General features: G+C 39.6%; 1 protein-coding gene across 1 annotated transcript in view; it reads left to right on the top strand.

Moving 5' to 3' along the window:
• TMPRSS7 (transmembrane serine protease 7) overlaps positions 1-13,911 on the top strand; it is a 33,729-nt gene extending 19,818 nt beyond the window's left edge. The window contains exons 11-18 of the mRNA XM_056489248.1: positions 2,939-3,075; positions 4,208-4,315; positions 4,891-5,001; positions 6,106-6,222; positions 8,152-8,329; positions 9,216-9,484; positions 10,931-11,067; positions 13,172-13,911. Coding sequence (XP_056345223.1) covers positions 2,939-3,075; positions 4,208-4,315; positions 4,891-5,001; positions 6,106-6,222; positions 8,152-8,329; positions 9,216-9,484; positions 10,931-11,067; positions 13,172-13,342 — 1,228 coding nt within the window. The 3' untranslated portion in view covers positions 13,343-13,911. The remainder of the gene's footprint in view (positions 1-2,938; positions 3,076-4,207; positions 4,316-4,890; positions 5,002-6,105; positions 6,223-8,151; positions 8,330-9,215; positions 9,485-10,930; positions 11,068-13,171) is intronic.
• The last annotated feature ends 792 nt before the right edge of the window (positions 13,912-14,703 follow it).

Genomic DNA, 14,703 nt, shown 5'->3' with positions numbered 1-14,703 from the left:
GTACAGATAAGGTTCCTTCAGACCTCTAGGGAAAGCTTTATCTAACCAGAGACACTGGACACAAACATGCAGTTCTTCCTTGTCTCTCTTCCAGTAGGCATCACTGCCTTGTCAAAGAAGTAAAAACTGATGAACTTCTTTACCTGAAATTCTCAGAGTCAGCAATACCAATGAGTCTCTTATGAGCAGACCACTAGAGGTTTATGTAAACACAGAGGTGTTTTATTTGTCTTAAAACTTTTAGTGCAACATCCCATTGTTTCTGCTTCAGCATGCATGTATCCACTCATCCCCTGAAAAACTCACTTCTCCAACACAAGGGACAGGATCCCCTTCATCAGTTTCTCTCTGGAGCAATGGCACAGAGTTACAGATGGTGCTTTGCCACTTCCATTTGCCCTGGACTTGGATATATGACCAGTAGAACACCAGCAAAAGGCTCCTGAGGGGCCTGTGGCTTTGTTTTGCAAATCCCATGAGCATATGGCATTTCTCACTGTGTAAGGGAGACCTACCTGTTTCAGCTTTTCCACAGATGGGCAGCAATTTCCTCTGCTTATGGTGAGAAAAGTTTGTTTTATATGTCTCAGAAGGGGTCAATGCAGACTTCAACTTTTTTGGTTTTTTGTTTTGTTGGGTGGTTTTTTGTTTGGGTTTTTTGTTTTGCAAGGGTTTGTTGGAAGAGAGATTGTCTAAGTCATTGACAGAAGGAGTAACATAGAAAATGTCTCTGAGCTAGTTGAAGGGAATCATATTGGTAAATGGCATTTTGCTGTGCACTTTGACAGACTGTTTTAGGTTGGGAGCATTGGAGACAAACACTAAAATTAATGATAATAAGTCTTCCTGTTGTAGGAAGTCTTCACTCAACACTGATAGTTTTGGTGGGTGGGTGTACTGGTTTGAAGAAGGGAAACCAGCAGGAGGAATTAACTCCACACAAACATTTTATGAGAGATTCCAAGTCAGAGCTACAATTTAATGGAAAAAATTACAACAAAGGCAACAGTACAGAAACACTGGCTTACACTGATAAAATCAGAATTTGATCTGACACCCTGTTGGTCAGGGTGGCAGCAGCAGTCTGATTACATGGTGGCTGCAGTCCTGCTGGAGTGATGGATGTGGGTTTGTTGATCCTGTGGAAAGGTCTCATCCTTCTCTGGAGATCCAGTGGTGGCTGACAAGAGCTCTTGTGCTCTGGGTATGGAGTGGGGGTACAGTGGTGTCCCAAACCTCCAATTATATACAGGGGGACTGTTGGGTACATCCCCCAGGGCAGGGAATTTCCCAGTGGGATAATGTAATTCTGTGAGTCATTCTGGGGAGTCCTGGATGGTCCATCAGCAGAGATGGCCCCTCAGTGGTGCTGCTTCCCAGAGGGAATTATCATGAGTCATGGGGAAGATAAAGAAACACTGCTCCTCTCATTTTAACAGCTGATGTAGAAGATAGCAGAATACTACTTTTGTTTACACCTTACACATTGTAACCCAAGACAGTAGTTTTGTGGGTTTTTTAGAAGGGTTTTTTGTGGTTTTTGTTGTTTGAAGGGGTTTTTTGATGGTTAGTTGAGTTTCTTTTTGGTTGGTTAGGTTTTTTGTTTTTGTTGGTTTGTTTGTTTTGTTGTGGTTTTTTTTGTTTGTTTTTTGATTTGAGAGGTTTGTTTCCTTGCTTCTTTGTCTGGGGCTTCTTTTGCAATTAATTTTCCTATAGTAAAAAGCCTGGGATTTTTGCATCTGTTTTCAGGATGTCAAAGAGGAGTCTTGTGTTTTTAAAATTTTTTTCTTCCTTTATTTTTCATACTGCTGGAACAGAATCTCCTAGATCTCTAACAGGATGTTTCATTTTAGTAGAGTGAAATAAGGCATACATGGAAACATATGAATGTCCATTATGAGTGTCCATTCCCTGTAGCAGACTTCACTGGGATGCTCAGGACACTGAGGCAACATCTGTTCACACAAATCACTGACCAATTTTTCTCCACTCACTGACATGAAGAGTAGTCCTGGTACAATGCTTGATGCAGAAAAACACACAAGGGAAATATTTACCTCTGGCTAACAGTCCACTGCTCCATTTAACAATACAACAATCCATTTTTTTCTTGTGTTCTTTGTGCTCATTTTGTTGTCACTGAGTGACCTTGTGCTGCTGTCAAACCAAGTGTGTGTGCCAAATCTGCTTAAAATCAATACAGGTCCCTGTGCTCCTAAATCTATTTAAGATTCATACGTACTTTGATTTTGGCAGGAATATTAAAGCCAGATGTTTTTCTTATAAACATTGCATTTCTTATAAATGTTGCAAGGGAGGAGAGAGTCTTTATTTCCACTTCTGGAACAACCTGTACTGTTGATGTTCACTGGTTTACTACATTTAAAATTGTCTCCATTTGTTAAATAATGATCCAGCAATAATTGATTCCTTGTCAAAGAGGCTTTGTTTGGTTGTGGGGTTTTTTTGCTTTGGGGTGTGTTTGTTCTTTGCTTTTTTTTTTAAAATGTAGGTTTTTTATTGCCCACCCCCCCAGATAGAGATTGGCATATCTGATGAAAGAAACATTAGAAATTAATAAACAATGGATGGATTAAATGTTTGCTGGCATCAAAAAGTATTTAGCTTTCTCTGAATCAAGTGGCACCTAGGCAGAAGTCCAAGGAACCTCTTTGCCAAAATAGCAATTTAACATAGATGTGCACCCAAGGCATTATTTTTAAGACTATTTATTTGAAGGTGTGACATTCAGAAGTAAATTTCCACAATGTTAATGGTGGATGAAGGCTGGGTGCCTACTGAGAAATATTTTTCGGTTTGGTTCTTAATTAAAGTAAATCTTTCTGCATTTCTGAATTTCAGTGGTGTTGACATTTAAATTGTATGTAGGGCAGTTTTCACGTGCAGGCTGCCCTAGAACTCGCCTGAACACTTTTAGGTACTGTGGTTACTATGTGGATCACCAAACAGTCTTCCACATTACGAGTTCTGCTGTCAGTGTGGAGCTGCAGTGCAGTTCAAAGGTCTCTGAGAAGCCCCTGCTGGTGGAGTATGGCAGCTATAACATCGGCCAGCGTAAGATGCATTTTATCTTTCAACCCTTCTTTGCATTTCAGATCTGGGAATTAGCGTTTTTTGGGTCCAGTAGGATTTAATTAAGTTTATGCAGGAAATTACCTGTTGGGTTTCAGTTCGCTTTCTTTTCTGATCTCACTAAGTCAGATGATTAGCAAACAAAGAACCTTTTCTAGGCTGTGCATCTAAGGTTTGTGGGCCTGTGCAGCATGCTCTGGTTTCCTGCATGCACACTGTTCTCTTCTGCACAGTCCTCAAAGCTTCCTGCACGGCTATGACCATGGTGCAGTCAGCTGAAATCTGCTATTCCTGTTTGTTTCCATCCCCAACATTTTGTTTGCAATGTTTCTATTGCTGTAATGCTTCCAGGTAATGAAAAGAGTACCAAACAACCACCATTTCAGTGTTTTCATGTATTTATATACAGTGTGTACGGATCTGAAATCTGAGCTGAAAAAAACAGCTCCAAAAATTGATAAACTCTGAGACCCTGAGTTTTTTCCTGAAACAGACAGCTTGTTTACTGCTACTTTTTCACCTGTGTTATTCTTATATCTTCTTTTTAACGTAGCAGAGAAGCAGTGGTTTCTATACATAGTTACTTGTCACATTAAAGGAACTCTATTCAGTATATATATGTAGAGTATGTAAAAAGAGGGGAAGTTTTATTATTTTGGCTTATAAGGCAGATTTATGTAGTTCATACACCATGTCAATGCAGGTTACTTACCAAAGTTGCAAAGTGCTGCAAATTTTGGTTATTGGAAGTGACACTGTCCTTTAAAATAAAGGTGGCATTCTAGCAGTCTTATGTTGCACCATAAAACACTGACTGATTTGGTCCACCCCTAGAGAACCTGTGGTACATATTCCAGGAACAGCTGAATTGGAACTTTAGAGACATTTTTTGCTCTTCTTTAAATCCCAGTTTTCAACATTTGAATTCAATTTAAGTGCTGGCTATGTACACAGACTATTAAACTTAGATCAGCTTTATCGTTCCTTGGAGCAGCTTAGTGACTGTAAACTGAAACAAGCTGTCAGTGTTTGTGAAAAGGAAATTTTGAAGTCTGGTTGCTTGGGTTTTTTTTGTTTTGTTTTGTGTTGTTTTCTTTTCCTTTTTAACCTCCAGCATGTCCACCTGGACATTTCAAGTGTTCTACTGGCTTATGCATCCAGCAGAGGCAGCGCTGCGACGGCGTAAACAACTGCTTCGATGAAAGTGATGAACTCTCTTGTGGTTTGTATTCACTTATCAGACATCTTGACTGGAAAACACAGTGAATGTATTCTCTAATCTTAGAAGGCAGCTGAAACAAGGTGAATTTTTTTAATGGGGATAACAAAAAAGGTTTTCAGCTTCCTTTGTACATCCAGATACAGACTGTCCATCAGTCTCTTGAATGCTTAATTTGAAGTTAATTGGCAAGGAACAAAACCAAGAAAGAAGAAGGTATGGTGCTGGGAAGAAATTTAGATATGTAATATAGCTGAAGTAGGCTATATTTTAGATTTTCCTCATGTGATAAAAGCTGGCAATCATTAATAGATATCTGTCCCATTTTGAGATAAGTTATTTTATTTTTGTGGGGGAATGACAAAGGGGGGTTCATAGGTAGATGAGAGTAATACTAAACATCTCCACCTGGGGAGTTCACTGAACTCTCTTATTTTCTCCATGCATAAATTGGCACTGATGCCTATCCTTGTATTGTGCTGTGAAGGAATTAATGTTGTATCCAGACATAGTCAGAAGGGGATGTGTTAGCATTTACAGGAATGCTTCTGTACCTGATTTGGCTTATATTTTTTAAGTAGTCCCTGAGTGGAACTGTAACTCCAGCTTCGCAATACAGGACAACTTGCTTGCCTGCAATGGAGTGAGTGACTGTGAGAATGGAAAAGATGAGCAGAACTGCACCCACAGTAAGGCTGCTCTCCTGAATAACTTTTTTTCTCTCTTTTGTTGTCTGTCTATTCCTGACTTGAATTCTGAATGCTGCATTCAAAAGGTTAAGAGGCACTGTTAAATCCCACTTGTGCAATATAATTGTGTTTAATTTTGGGAACAAACCATTACTGATTTTAAACTGTTCCTTTTTAATATGCTCATGAACATCTGTTTCTGCAAAATACTGGCAGAAGAATTAAGTGCTTCAGGTGCATGATGGGGATCTAGAGATTTAAAGTTTGAATCTGAGATTTTCTCTCTTTACAGTATAATCTGTGCAAATTAATTCCTGGATTTGTTTTACCATCTGTAAAATAACTATAAAAAATATGGTTTCTCTGTAGCAGTTTTCAGGGTTATAGGGTTAGTGGAAGCCATAAATTTAGCATTAGGCAAATGAAAGTTTTGAATCAGAACTTTCTTGAACTTTTTAGAATAAATGGATGACATATGGCTGTGACAGAAAAGTACTGCAAGTGACATTTTTTAAAACATTTTTGACCCCTCTGACAAGACAGTCTGTGTAAATGATTACAGAATATTTCTGTGTGTTGACAAGAAAAACGGATTGGGTTTGAGTGGCCTCATTTATTGCAAACCACAGGGAAACAGGAAAATGCTGAGTTTGGGGATTGCAGTTTTACTGGATACAATTAATAAGGATGCTTTCACTGCAGTCCTTCATTTCACATTTAATACTGAAATACAAAGGAGAGCTCCTTTCCAGAGTACTGGATGTTTTCTCTTGCTGTCCTTACACTCTACATCTAATTTTCACTACATCTGTGTATGTTGGTGCTGTGGGAAAAGATGGGAGGAAATATTTGTTTGGACTTGGCCAAGTAAATGCAGAGAGATACAGCTCTATTTGAATAGTTTATTCTGTTTAGATGTTTAGCCATCCCAGCCAAAGTGCTTTTTTGTCTTATTACTTCCTATCTATTAATATACATGTATTAATACATGTACATCTTCTATTTGTGCAGACATGTCCTCATGTGTTAAACTGAGCCAATGGCTGTATGGCTGTTTGGGGTTTTTTTCCTCACTATTACCTAACTAATACCTAACTATTTTAGGTATTCCCTGCACCAACCACACATTCAAGTGCAGGAATAACATTTGCATTAGGAAACAATATGCAAGGTGTGATGGGACTGTGGACTGTGTTGATGGAAGTGATGAAAGCAGCTGCAGTAAGTTCCTCTCAAATATTCATATTTCTGAACTTTGAACTTGTTACACAATAAAGACTTTATTTCTTCGTGCTTTGGAGTGGGTACAAGTCAGGCTGCAGGAACTGAATTTTTATTGCATTCTGTCTGTGATAGTTGGGTAATGACCAGCTATCAGTTTACCTCAGATCTGGTTGCAGAACTTGCCAAGTTCCTGTGGGAGGGTGGCCTTACAGTTATGGGGAGCCTTAGATAGCTCTACTGCTTATTGCAACTATGCTAAGGATTAGGGCAGCAGGGTTAATTTCACAGTGAACTTGGTTATCTGGTGAGGCAGGAACTTTTGTTGTCTGCAGCAATGCCAGGCACTTAGTTGAAGCTGGACTGTATTTGGACTTCAGGAGTGATACAGCTGCAATGAGAAAAAAACCCTGAACTTTTCACTTCTCTAACTCTTCCAGATGGTGAAGACCCCAATCTTCATAGCATCAAGTTAGGTTCTAGTCTTAAATCTTCCTAAAGTAACCTCTGTGCAACCTTTTCAGTTTGTGTTGCTGTAAAGCAAACAGATGATTGTCACTGCAGTAGCAATACAAGAGGGGTTAGGATTAGTTGCTTAAACTGAATGGTTTCAAGTGTATTACATGACTTGCATGTGTTGGAACGAGTCCAGAGGAGATTGTGAAGATATCTGTGGACTGGAGCACCTCTCCTATGGAGAGAAGAGAGTTGGGCTGTTTAGCCTGGAGAAGAGACAGCTTTGGGAAGAAGGCTCTTAACACCTTCCAGTTATAAAGGGGTCAGAAGGAGAACTGGAGAGCATCTTTTCTCTCTAATGATAGAACAAGGAGGAACAGCCTTATAATAAAAAAGGGTAGCTTTAGATCAGATAGAAGGAAGAAATTCTCCACTGTGAGGGTAGTAAGGCCCTGTCAGAGGCTGCCCAGAGAAGTTATCAATGCCTCATCCCTGGAATTGTTCAAGGCTAGACAGAACTCTGAGTAACCTGGTTTAGTAGGAAGGTGTCCCTGCCCATGGTGGGGGTTGCAACTAGGTGATCTTTTAAGTTCCCTTTCCAAACCAAACCATTTTCTGATTTTGCCTGGCCCTCAGCTGTCTGGTGTCCTGCCTGTATGTCAAACCTGTCAGTACTTGCCTTGGATCCAGTAGGATGTCTAAAGAGACTGGCCATATGTCTGTTTTTATTTGGAAGCATTAAGGCTGCGTTCAACTTTCTGGATGTGCCCAGGAAAGGGTCCAGAAATATTAACACCTGTGTGTGGGAGTGTGGGACTAAAACTCCTGAGCAGAACTTTATGTGGAAGCACTAGGGATGGATAGGAGTCTCTACAGAAGTGTATTTCTTCCTTGCTTTTCAAATTAAGAATTCAGATTTTTGTGACTTTTCACATGTCAGTAATATACATTGTCAGACTGTCATTTCCATATAAAACAACTATTGTAACACCTTGTTTCTCAAATAAATGTCCAATCTCTACATACATTTTTCTTGTATTATTTCCACTGTTTTGGCAAAAAGTAAGTGTTCTGATGATGTTGAACTACTTTGTTGATGGTCTCCTTTCAGGTCAGGGTTGGTAGTATCAAAAAGAGGGTTTGCCTATTTGTATATATTCATTGTGATGTTTATTAAATCAATAGATCCTTTGACATTTCTGACACAATAAATATTTAGGGGCAACTTCTGCAGCAGAGCTAGTAAAAGGACTTAGTAAAATTTCAAGACTAATGCTTTTTTATGGAGTTACCTCTTGTTTCATTAATAGAGTAGCCAAAGAGAGAAGTTTTGCGTTTTCAAATTATTTCAAAGTGCAGAATTCTTTCATGCCATATGTGGGAATCCTCCTCATTAAAGGAAAAGAAAATTAATGGAAATAGAGAATCCCCATTACTGGGGATGGGGATTATAACCTGAAATATCTCTTGCAGGTTGTGGCAGTAGCAAGATCAGCAGTCTGATCTCTCGGATTGTAGGTGGCTCAAACACCGAGGAAGGTGAATGGCCCTGGCAGGTCAGCCTTCATTTTGTGGGAGCTGCTTACTGTGGAGCATCAGTGATATCGAAAGAATGGCTTGTGTCTGCAGCCCACTGCTTTCAAGGGAGCAAGTGAGCAGTCTTCTCTCTATATCTGTCCCAAACATGGCCAGAATCCACAAGTGTCCTGGTTTGAAGGACAGGTGTCTGCCAGGAAAGGCAGGAGCTTCTCTTTGAAATGGAGAATGTAAACCCCCTCCCTTCAGATTACTATAATTTTGAAATTAAGGGGCTCTCAGGCAAAGATATGGGAATAGGAATAATAGTTCTTTACAAGGAAAACCAAAAAAGAAGTACAGTATTACAAAGGACAATTCCTACTCTGACAGATTCAGAATACAACCTGACACCCTGTCAGTCAGTCAGGGTGTTGGCAGCAGTCCCGTTAAATGGTGGCTGCATCCTCCTGCAGTGGCAGATGTGGTTCAGCTGAAGCAGTGCTCCTGTAGAAGGTGCAGTTTTCATCTGAAGGTCCAGGGATGATGTGGAAAGGTTCAGTTTTTCTCTGGAATCCAATGGCAAAAAAAGGCTGCTTTGTGTTCCAAATCTCAGTTTTTATCTAGGCAGGAAAGGCTTGGCTCCTCCCCCTGGCTGGAGCATCTCCCAATGGGATGATGAAATTTTATCAGTCATACAGTGGGACTGAATGGGCCAGCAGCAGATGATATCTTCCTGGAGGGAGGATGGGCTGTGGAAAAGATAAAGATGATTGCCCCAGCTGGTTTAAAGATGGCCCATTAGCAGAAAATATGTCCCACAGAGATAAGGGTCACTGCCCCACCCAGCTTCAACAGATGGTGATAGAATACACATTTCTGGCCACATCAACACAACACATGCCTTTAGGTTCCAGAGCTGAACTGCACGGAGGTGCCGTGCTCCCCTTTTCCCAGCCCTGCTGTCAGCGGATGTTTTGAAGTAATTTTAAGAAGCTCCTTCTTGGTTTTCTCCCACACAGGCTGGCTGACCCCAGAGCATGGCGTGCCCACCTGGGCATGCAAATGCAGGGCCGTGCCAAGTTTGTGTCGGGGGTGAGGCGGATCATAGTGCACGAGTACTACAACAGCAGGAACTACGACTACGACATCGCGCTGCTGCAGCTGAGCACGCCGTGGCCAGACACCATGAGCCACCTCATCCAGCCCATCTGCCTGCCCCCCTCTTCTCACAAAGCCCGCCGCGGGGACAAGTGCTGGATAACAGGTTGGGGCCAAAAGCAGGAAGCAGGTGAGTTTTATCCCCTCCATTGAGCTAATTTTGTTCTCAGGAGCCTCCTGTCTTAGTTTGAAAGACAGATGTCTGCTAAGAAAGGCACGAGCTTCTCTTTGAAATAGAGAATGTAAACCCCCTCCCTCCAAATTATCATAATTTTGAAATTAAGGGGCTCTCAGGCAAAGATATGGGAATTAGGAATAGCAGTTATTTAGTAGGAAAATTAAAATAGAAGTACAGTATTACAAAGAACAATTCCTATGCTGACAGATTCAGAATACAACCTGACACCCTGTCAGTCAGGGTGTTGGTAGCAGTCCCATGAAATGGTGGCTGCATCCTCCTGCAGTGGCAGATGTGGTTCAGCTGAAGCAGTGCTCCTGTAGAAGGTGCAGTTTTCCTCTGAAGGTCCAGGGAAAAGTCTGGTTTTCCTCTGGAATCCAGTGGGAAAAAAAGGCTGCTTTGGTGTTCCAAATCTCGGGTTTTTATCTAGGTGGGAAAGAAAGGCTTGGCTCCTCCCCCTGGCTGGAGCATCTCCCAGTGGGATGATGTAATTTTATCAGTCATGCAGTGGGACTGAATGGGCCAGCAGCAGATGATATCTTCCTGGAGGAAGGATGGGTTGTGGAAAAGATAAAGATGATTGCCCCACCTGGTTTTAAAGATGGCCCACTAGCAGATAATATGTGCCACAGAAATAAGGAATCACTGCCTCACCTGGTTTCAGCAGATGGTGATAGAATACATACTTTTGGTCACATATTGCCACGTAAGACACCTTCACAGCTGGCAGAGTGTACATGTGCCTTTCTATGCTCAGGAAACTTGGCTGCTGGTCCCATGGACTTGAATGTCTTCCATATTGTATTGTTAGTATAGGAACCTACATTTACCCCAAAATACCAGAGTGTCGTCTTTCCCCTCTGTTCCCCTGGAGGTGTGGGAGGCATGGTGTGGTTTCACTCTTTGGGCTACTGGTTAGTAGTATATAAGTTTCACCAATCTTTCAGACAGAAAGAAGCAAATTTGGAAATTGGTTCTTTATGCTGTCAGAATTTGCATTCTGAAACTCTGACTCATAATCTTGAATTCAGCTCCTTCCGATATGCTGCCCTCACTGCAAAGCTGTCATGGGGTGATCTAAATATCTTTGCAAAATTCTGTTTCCTTTTTGAAATAGAAAGAGAGCAAGTTAAGAAATCTTGAGACAAGGAAAAACTTTTTGGCCAATTCTAATGATGATGTATTTGGTGTATCTGAAGGACCCAGATCACTTTACACAATTGCTTGATAGTTTGAAGAGGCTGTCTGCTCAATTGCAGTTAGTCATTTGGAATCTGGAATAACTGGATGATCAAAAGTATTTGTGGATATTTTCTGTAGACTTCTTGTTTTGTATTTCAATAGATGAGTAAAATGCTAAGCTCTGTAGAATCACCCTGCTCTGAATTTGTTTTCCAGATGATGAAGGTTCAGCAGTTCTTCAGAAAGCAGAGGTAGAAATCATTGACCAGACATTATGCCATTCCACATACGGGATTATCACAGCTAGGATGTTTTGTGCTGGGCTATCGTCTGGGAAAAGAGATGGGTGTAAAGTATGTATCTCAGCAAACTTTGCAGAGGGCTTAGCTTGTCTTTCATTGTTGCAAGATGAGATGTAAATTTAACTAGCAGACCACTTTGTGGTCAATATGTTTCAGCTCTGAAAAAGAGCAATATAAGAATTGTCTGTCAGCAAGTCTCTGGGTGATTTCAGAGTTCTGCTTTATTTGCATGAGTAGCATCACCAAGTTTCAGTTGCAGATCAAGTGCTAATTGATTGACAAGTTTCAATAACAAGTTGAAATCAGGCAATTTTTGGCATAATAGACTCTCAGTTGAAGAAAATATGCAAAACTAGCTTGTGTCTTTTCAGGATCCCCTCCCTCCAACTTGGAACTACAGGACTGTATGATGATATGCAGACAATTAGGCATGAATTGGCAAATAAAAGATATTTTTAATCTGGAAAAGCTGAAAGGTGATAAATGTAAAGTGCTGAATTTACTTCTAGTGAATAGTAGTAAAACTACATAGATACACAGTATATATCTATATAACACTTAAAATTACAGCCCTTATGTGCCATATTATATTATATTGAGCTTATATAAACCATACATATTTACTGCTAAAACAGTAGTAAATTTACTGCTGAAAAAGTAATAAAACAATTTTTATGATGGAGATCTGGAATCTTCAAGATGTTCTAGCTTTCACTGATCTACATAAAAATGAGTGATCCTACAATGACTGAGAGAGTATAATGCACCAGCTGTTTTTTAGTGAGGCTATTGATATTAAATATTTTCAGTAACTGAGAATTTGTTTATGGCTGCTCAAGATATAGCTAAGGAAACATCATTTTGACTGCATTTTTGTAAAGGCAAATTATTTGTGTCTGTGTCTGGCAGTTGTTAGAGCTAATCAAATTGTTGTATTCCTGTTTTGTGAAAAGTGCTGGTGTTCTTCTTTTATGTCCTAGGAAAGAAAGAAAATACTTGAAAATTTTACTCTCTAAATGTAAAATCTTATTTTCATGGAAGGAAAAAACTAGTCTTCTAAATTCTTTATCTTTTTAATTCAAGATAATCCTACTTTGAGGGTAGGGTGGTCCCTAAGCACCTTGGACAAGGTCTCTTCCAACTTGCATATCCCAACACCTGTATAGTGAAGGCAAAATAGTTTTCTAGCTCTAACAACATATTTGTCTGCAAAGAAGGCACTTCTCTTGAAAAACATCTGAATTTTGCCAAATGCACCTTTTGCTTTTAGAAGTTGTTTCTTGCACCCAATATTTTGGTATAGTTTAATTTGCTACTGGGTCTTTTTCAGAGATGCTGTGTCAATAGCGCAGAGCCTGACAGGAAAGAATAATCTTGGTCCAAGGAATTTTCCCCAAATGGTGGCCAATGGTTTTATACCTGATGCTCTGCCAATGTATTTCTAAAAGAACACCCTGTAAAGGTGTTGCTTTGTGCTGTGTTACAGCATTATGAGATCCTGTATTAATTTTTGAAGTCTGAAACAGACTTAATTTTAACTGGTCTAATTGCAAAGACATTATGGGCCCCTAAACATTATATACTGACAAGTATCTACTAGAGGACAACCCTTAGGCTCTTTTTCCTTCTCAAAAAAAAAAAAAAAAAAAAAAAAAAAAAAAAAAAAAAAAAAATCAAGAGAAACCCCAAACACAAAACAATTGAGGGATTCCATCTGTTTCCATTTACCTCTAGTCTGAAAGGAGTCATACAACTATTAAATACTTTATTGTATTTATCTTATTTTAAAAACTTACTGCTTTTGAGTTTTGAGATGTGTAATCTATGAATGTGCATACATGCTCAGTAGCAGATCTGGGGTTTAGCTGTAAGTGTGAGGTTAGGAAAAAAAGTGATTTTCAAATATTGTCCGTGCAAAGTAACATCTTTATTAATGTCTTTAAAGTGTGAGCATTTCCTTCTGTCTTGTGAAAGAGCAAACTTTGGTAAAACTGTGCAATGCCATCTGCTTGAAAGAAAACCCCTCTCAATTGTTTGAACTATGTGAATATGAAAACAGTATCACTGGAATTATGCAAAATATCTTCTTTGGATTTTCCCCCCAGTTTTTATAACTCATATTGTAAACACATATAACTTGATACATTATTTTTAGGGTGATTCTGGTGGACCACTGTCATGCCAAAGCATTGGAGATGGAAAATGGTTTTTGACTGGCATTGTGAGCTGGGGTTATGGATGTGGAAGACCAAATTTCCCAGGTGTCTACACAAGAGTGTCAAATTTTGCACCATGGATACACAAATATGTGCCTTCAGTCTTGTAAATTGAAAATTGTTATCTTGGAATAAAACATGTCCTGGATATCTTCATTAAAATCATATTTGGAAGAATTGTTCAGTGGTGGGATTTCTTTTCATGTCTCTTGCTGATTCTGGAATTCACATATGGAGGTAATAAATACCATTGTTTCAAGGTCTGGTGGAAAAGGAGGAGGCTGTTCCTTGAGGTGGTTGTTCCATTCAGATCTCTGGAGACACAGGGGAGATGCAATAATAAACTTCATTTTCAAGGCACCAGATGAGGCAGCTGCACTCATCTGTCAGGAAGCTGAAGATACAATTGAATGTGTAAACAGAGAGCTTCAGTCTTACTCATCATTTCTTCTGAGATGTGTGCAGCCCATACAGAAGCAACTTTGAAGCAGCAATTATCTGTCTGTGTTCTGGCAAATACTTTCCCTGTCTCTTCCACCAAGAACTGACAGGGAGAAAGGGAGAGGAGACACAGCAAAAAGTGAACTCAATCCTTTCAAATCCATAGGGCCTTAATTTTTGAAAATCAGAAATTCTTCTGCTATAAGTGGTGATTTGTTGCATGCTTATTCCTCCTTCTGCTTTCATTTTAATTAACTGCATGATTTGGAACTATTAACTCTTTTATTTCTTGCTTTCATTTCTTTATTTTCAAGTTCATCCACCTAAGAATTTGAAATCTCAAGTTTCAGACAACCTTATCAAGATGAATAAGCATGGTGATGTGTTATTGCAATGATCTTGTCCTTGCCAAAATAAAACCAGTGTTTCTGTCCTGATAGAATTTTTATGCAAAAGTGAGTTAGTTTCCTCTAGGCATTTTTTCTGTGTTTTTTTTTTCTCTTTTCAATGAAGGAAGGGGCAAAGTCAGTCAGCAGGTTCTGTGTGTGCAGGCTGCTGAAAAACAGAGGACTTGAACAAAACCATCTGTCTGCAGCTGCAGTTCAAATTTCTGAGCTGTGATGATTGCTTTCCAATTAATCCCTTTTGCAATCTCTGTGTGAACTGCTGGGATTTGTTTTGTTCCCTTTGTATTGTTTTTCTGGGGCAGAGATTTCTTCATCCCCTTTTGCTTTTCTAGATTCTGTTCTTTGTGCTCTCTCTCTCTTTGAACATGTATCAAATATGTTATTTCCCCACACACATCCTTGATTTTCTTATTTTACATGCAGAATGTGCTGAACTTGATTGTTTGCTGACTTTAAGCTGTTTTTCCTTTCAAACAGGGTATGTGAGCATAAATTGGTTTCCAATTTATTTATTGCTTTTATTCTGTGGTACTGTCTTGAAGCTGGAAAACTAAGATGGACTAAGGTGGAACTGAGCATTTCTCCTTTCTTATGGATATTTCTATGAATTCCCCAGGGTGTTT

The sequence above is a fragment of the Oenanthe melanoleuca genome, chromosome 1 (assembly GCF_029582105.1).
Source record: "Oenanthe melanoleuca isolate GR-GAL-2019-014 chromosome 1, OMel1.0, whole genome shotgun sequence".
In the NCBI taxonomy this organism is placed as follows: domain Eukaryota; kingdom Metazoa; phylum Chordata; class Aves; order Passeriformes; family Muscicapidae; genus Oenanthe; species Oenanthe melanoleuca.
Note: the sequence above shows the minus strand (reverse complement) of the source record. Positions and strands in the feature narration are given on the sequence as shown.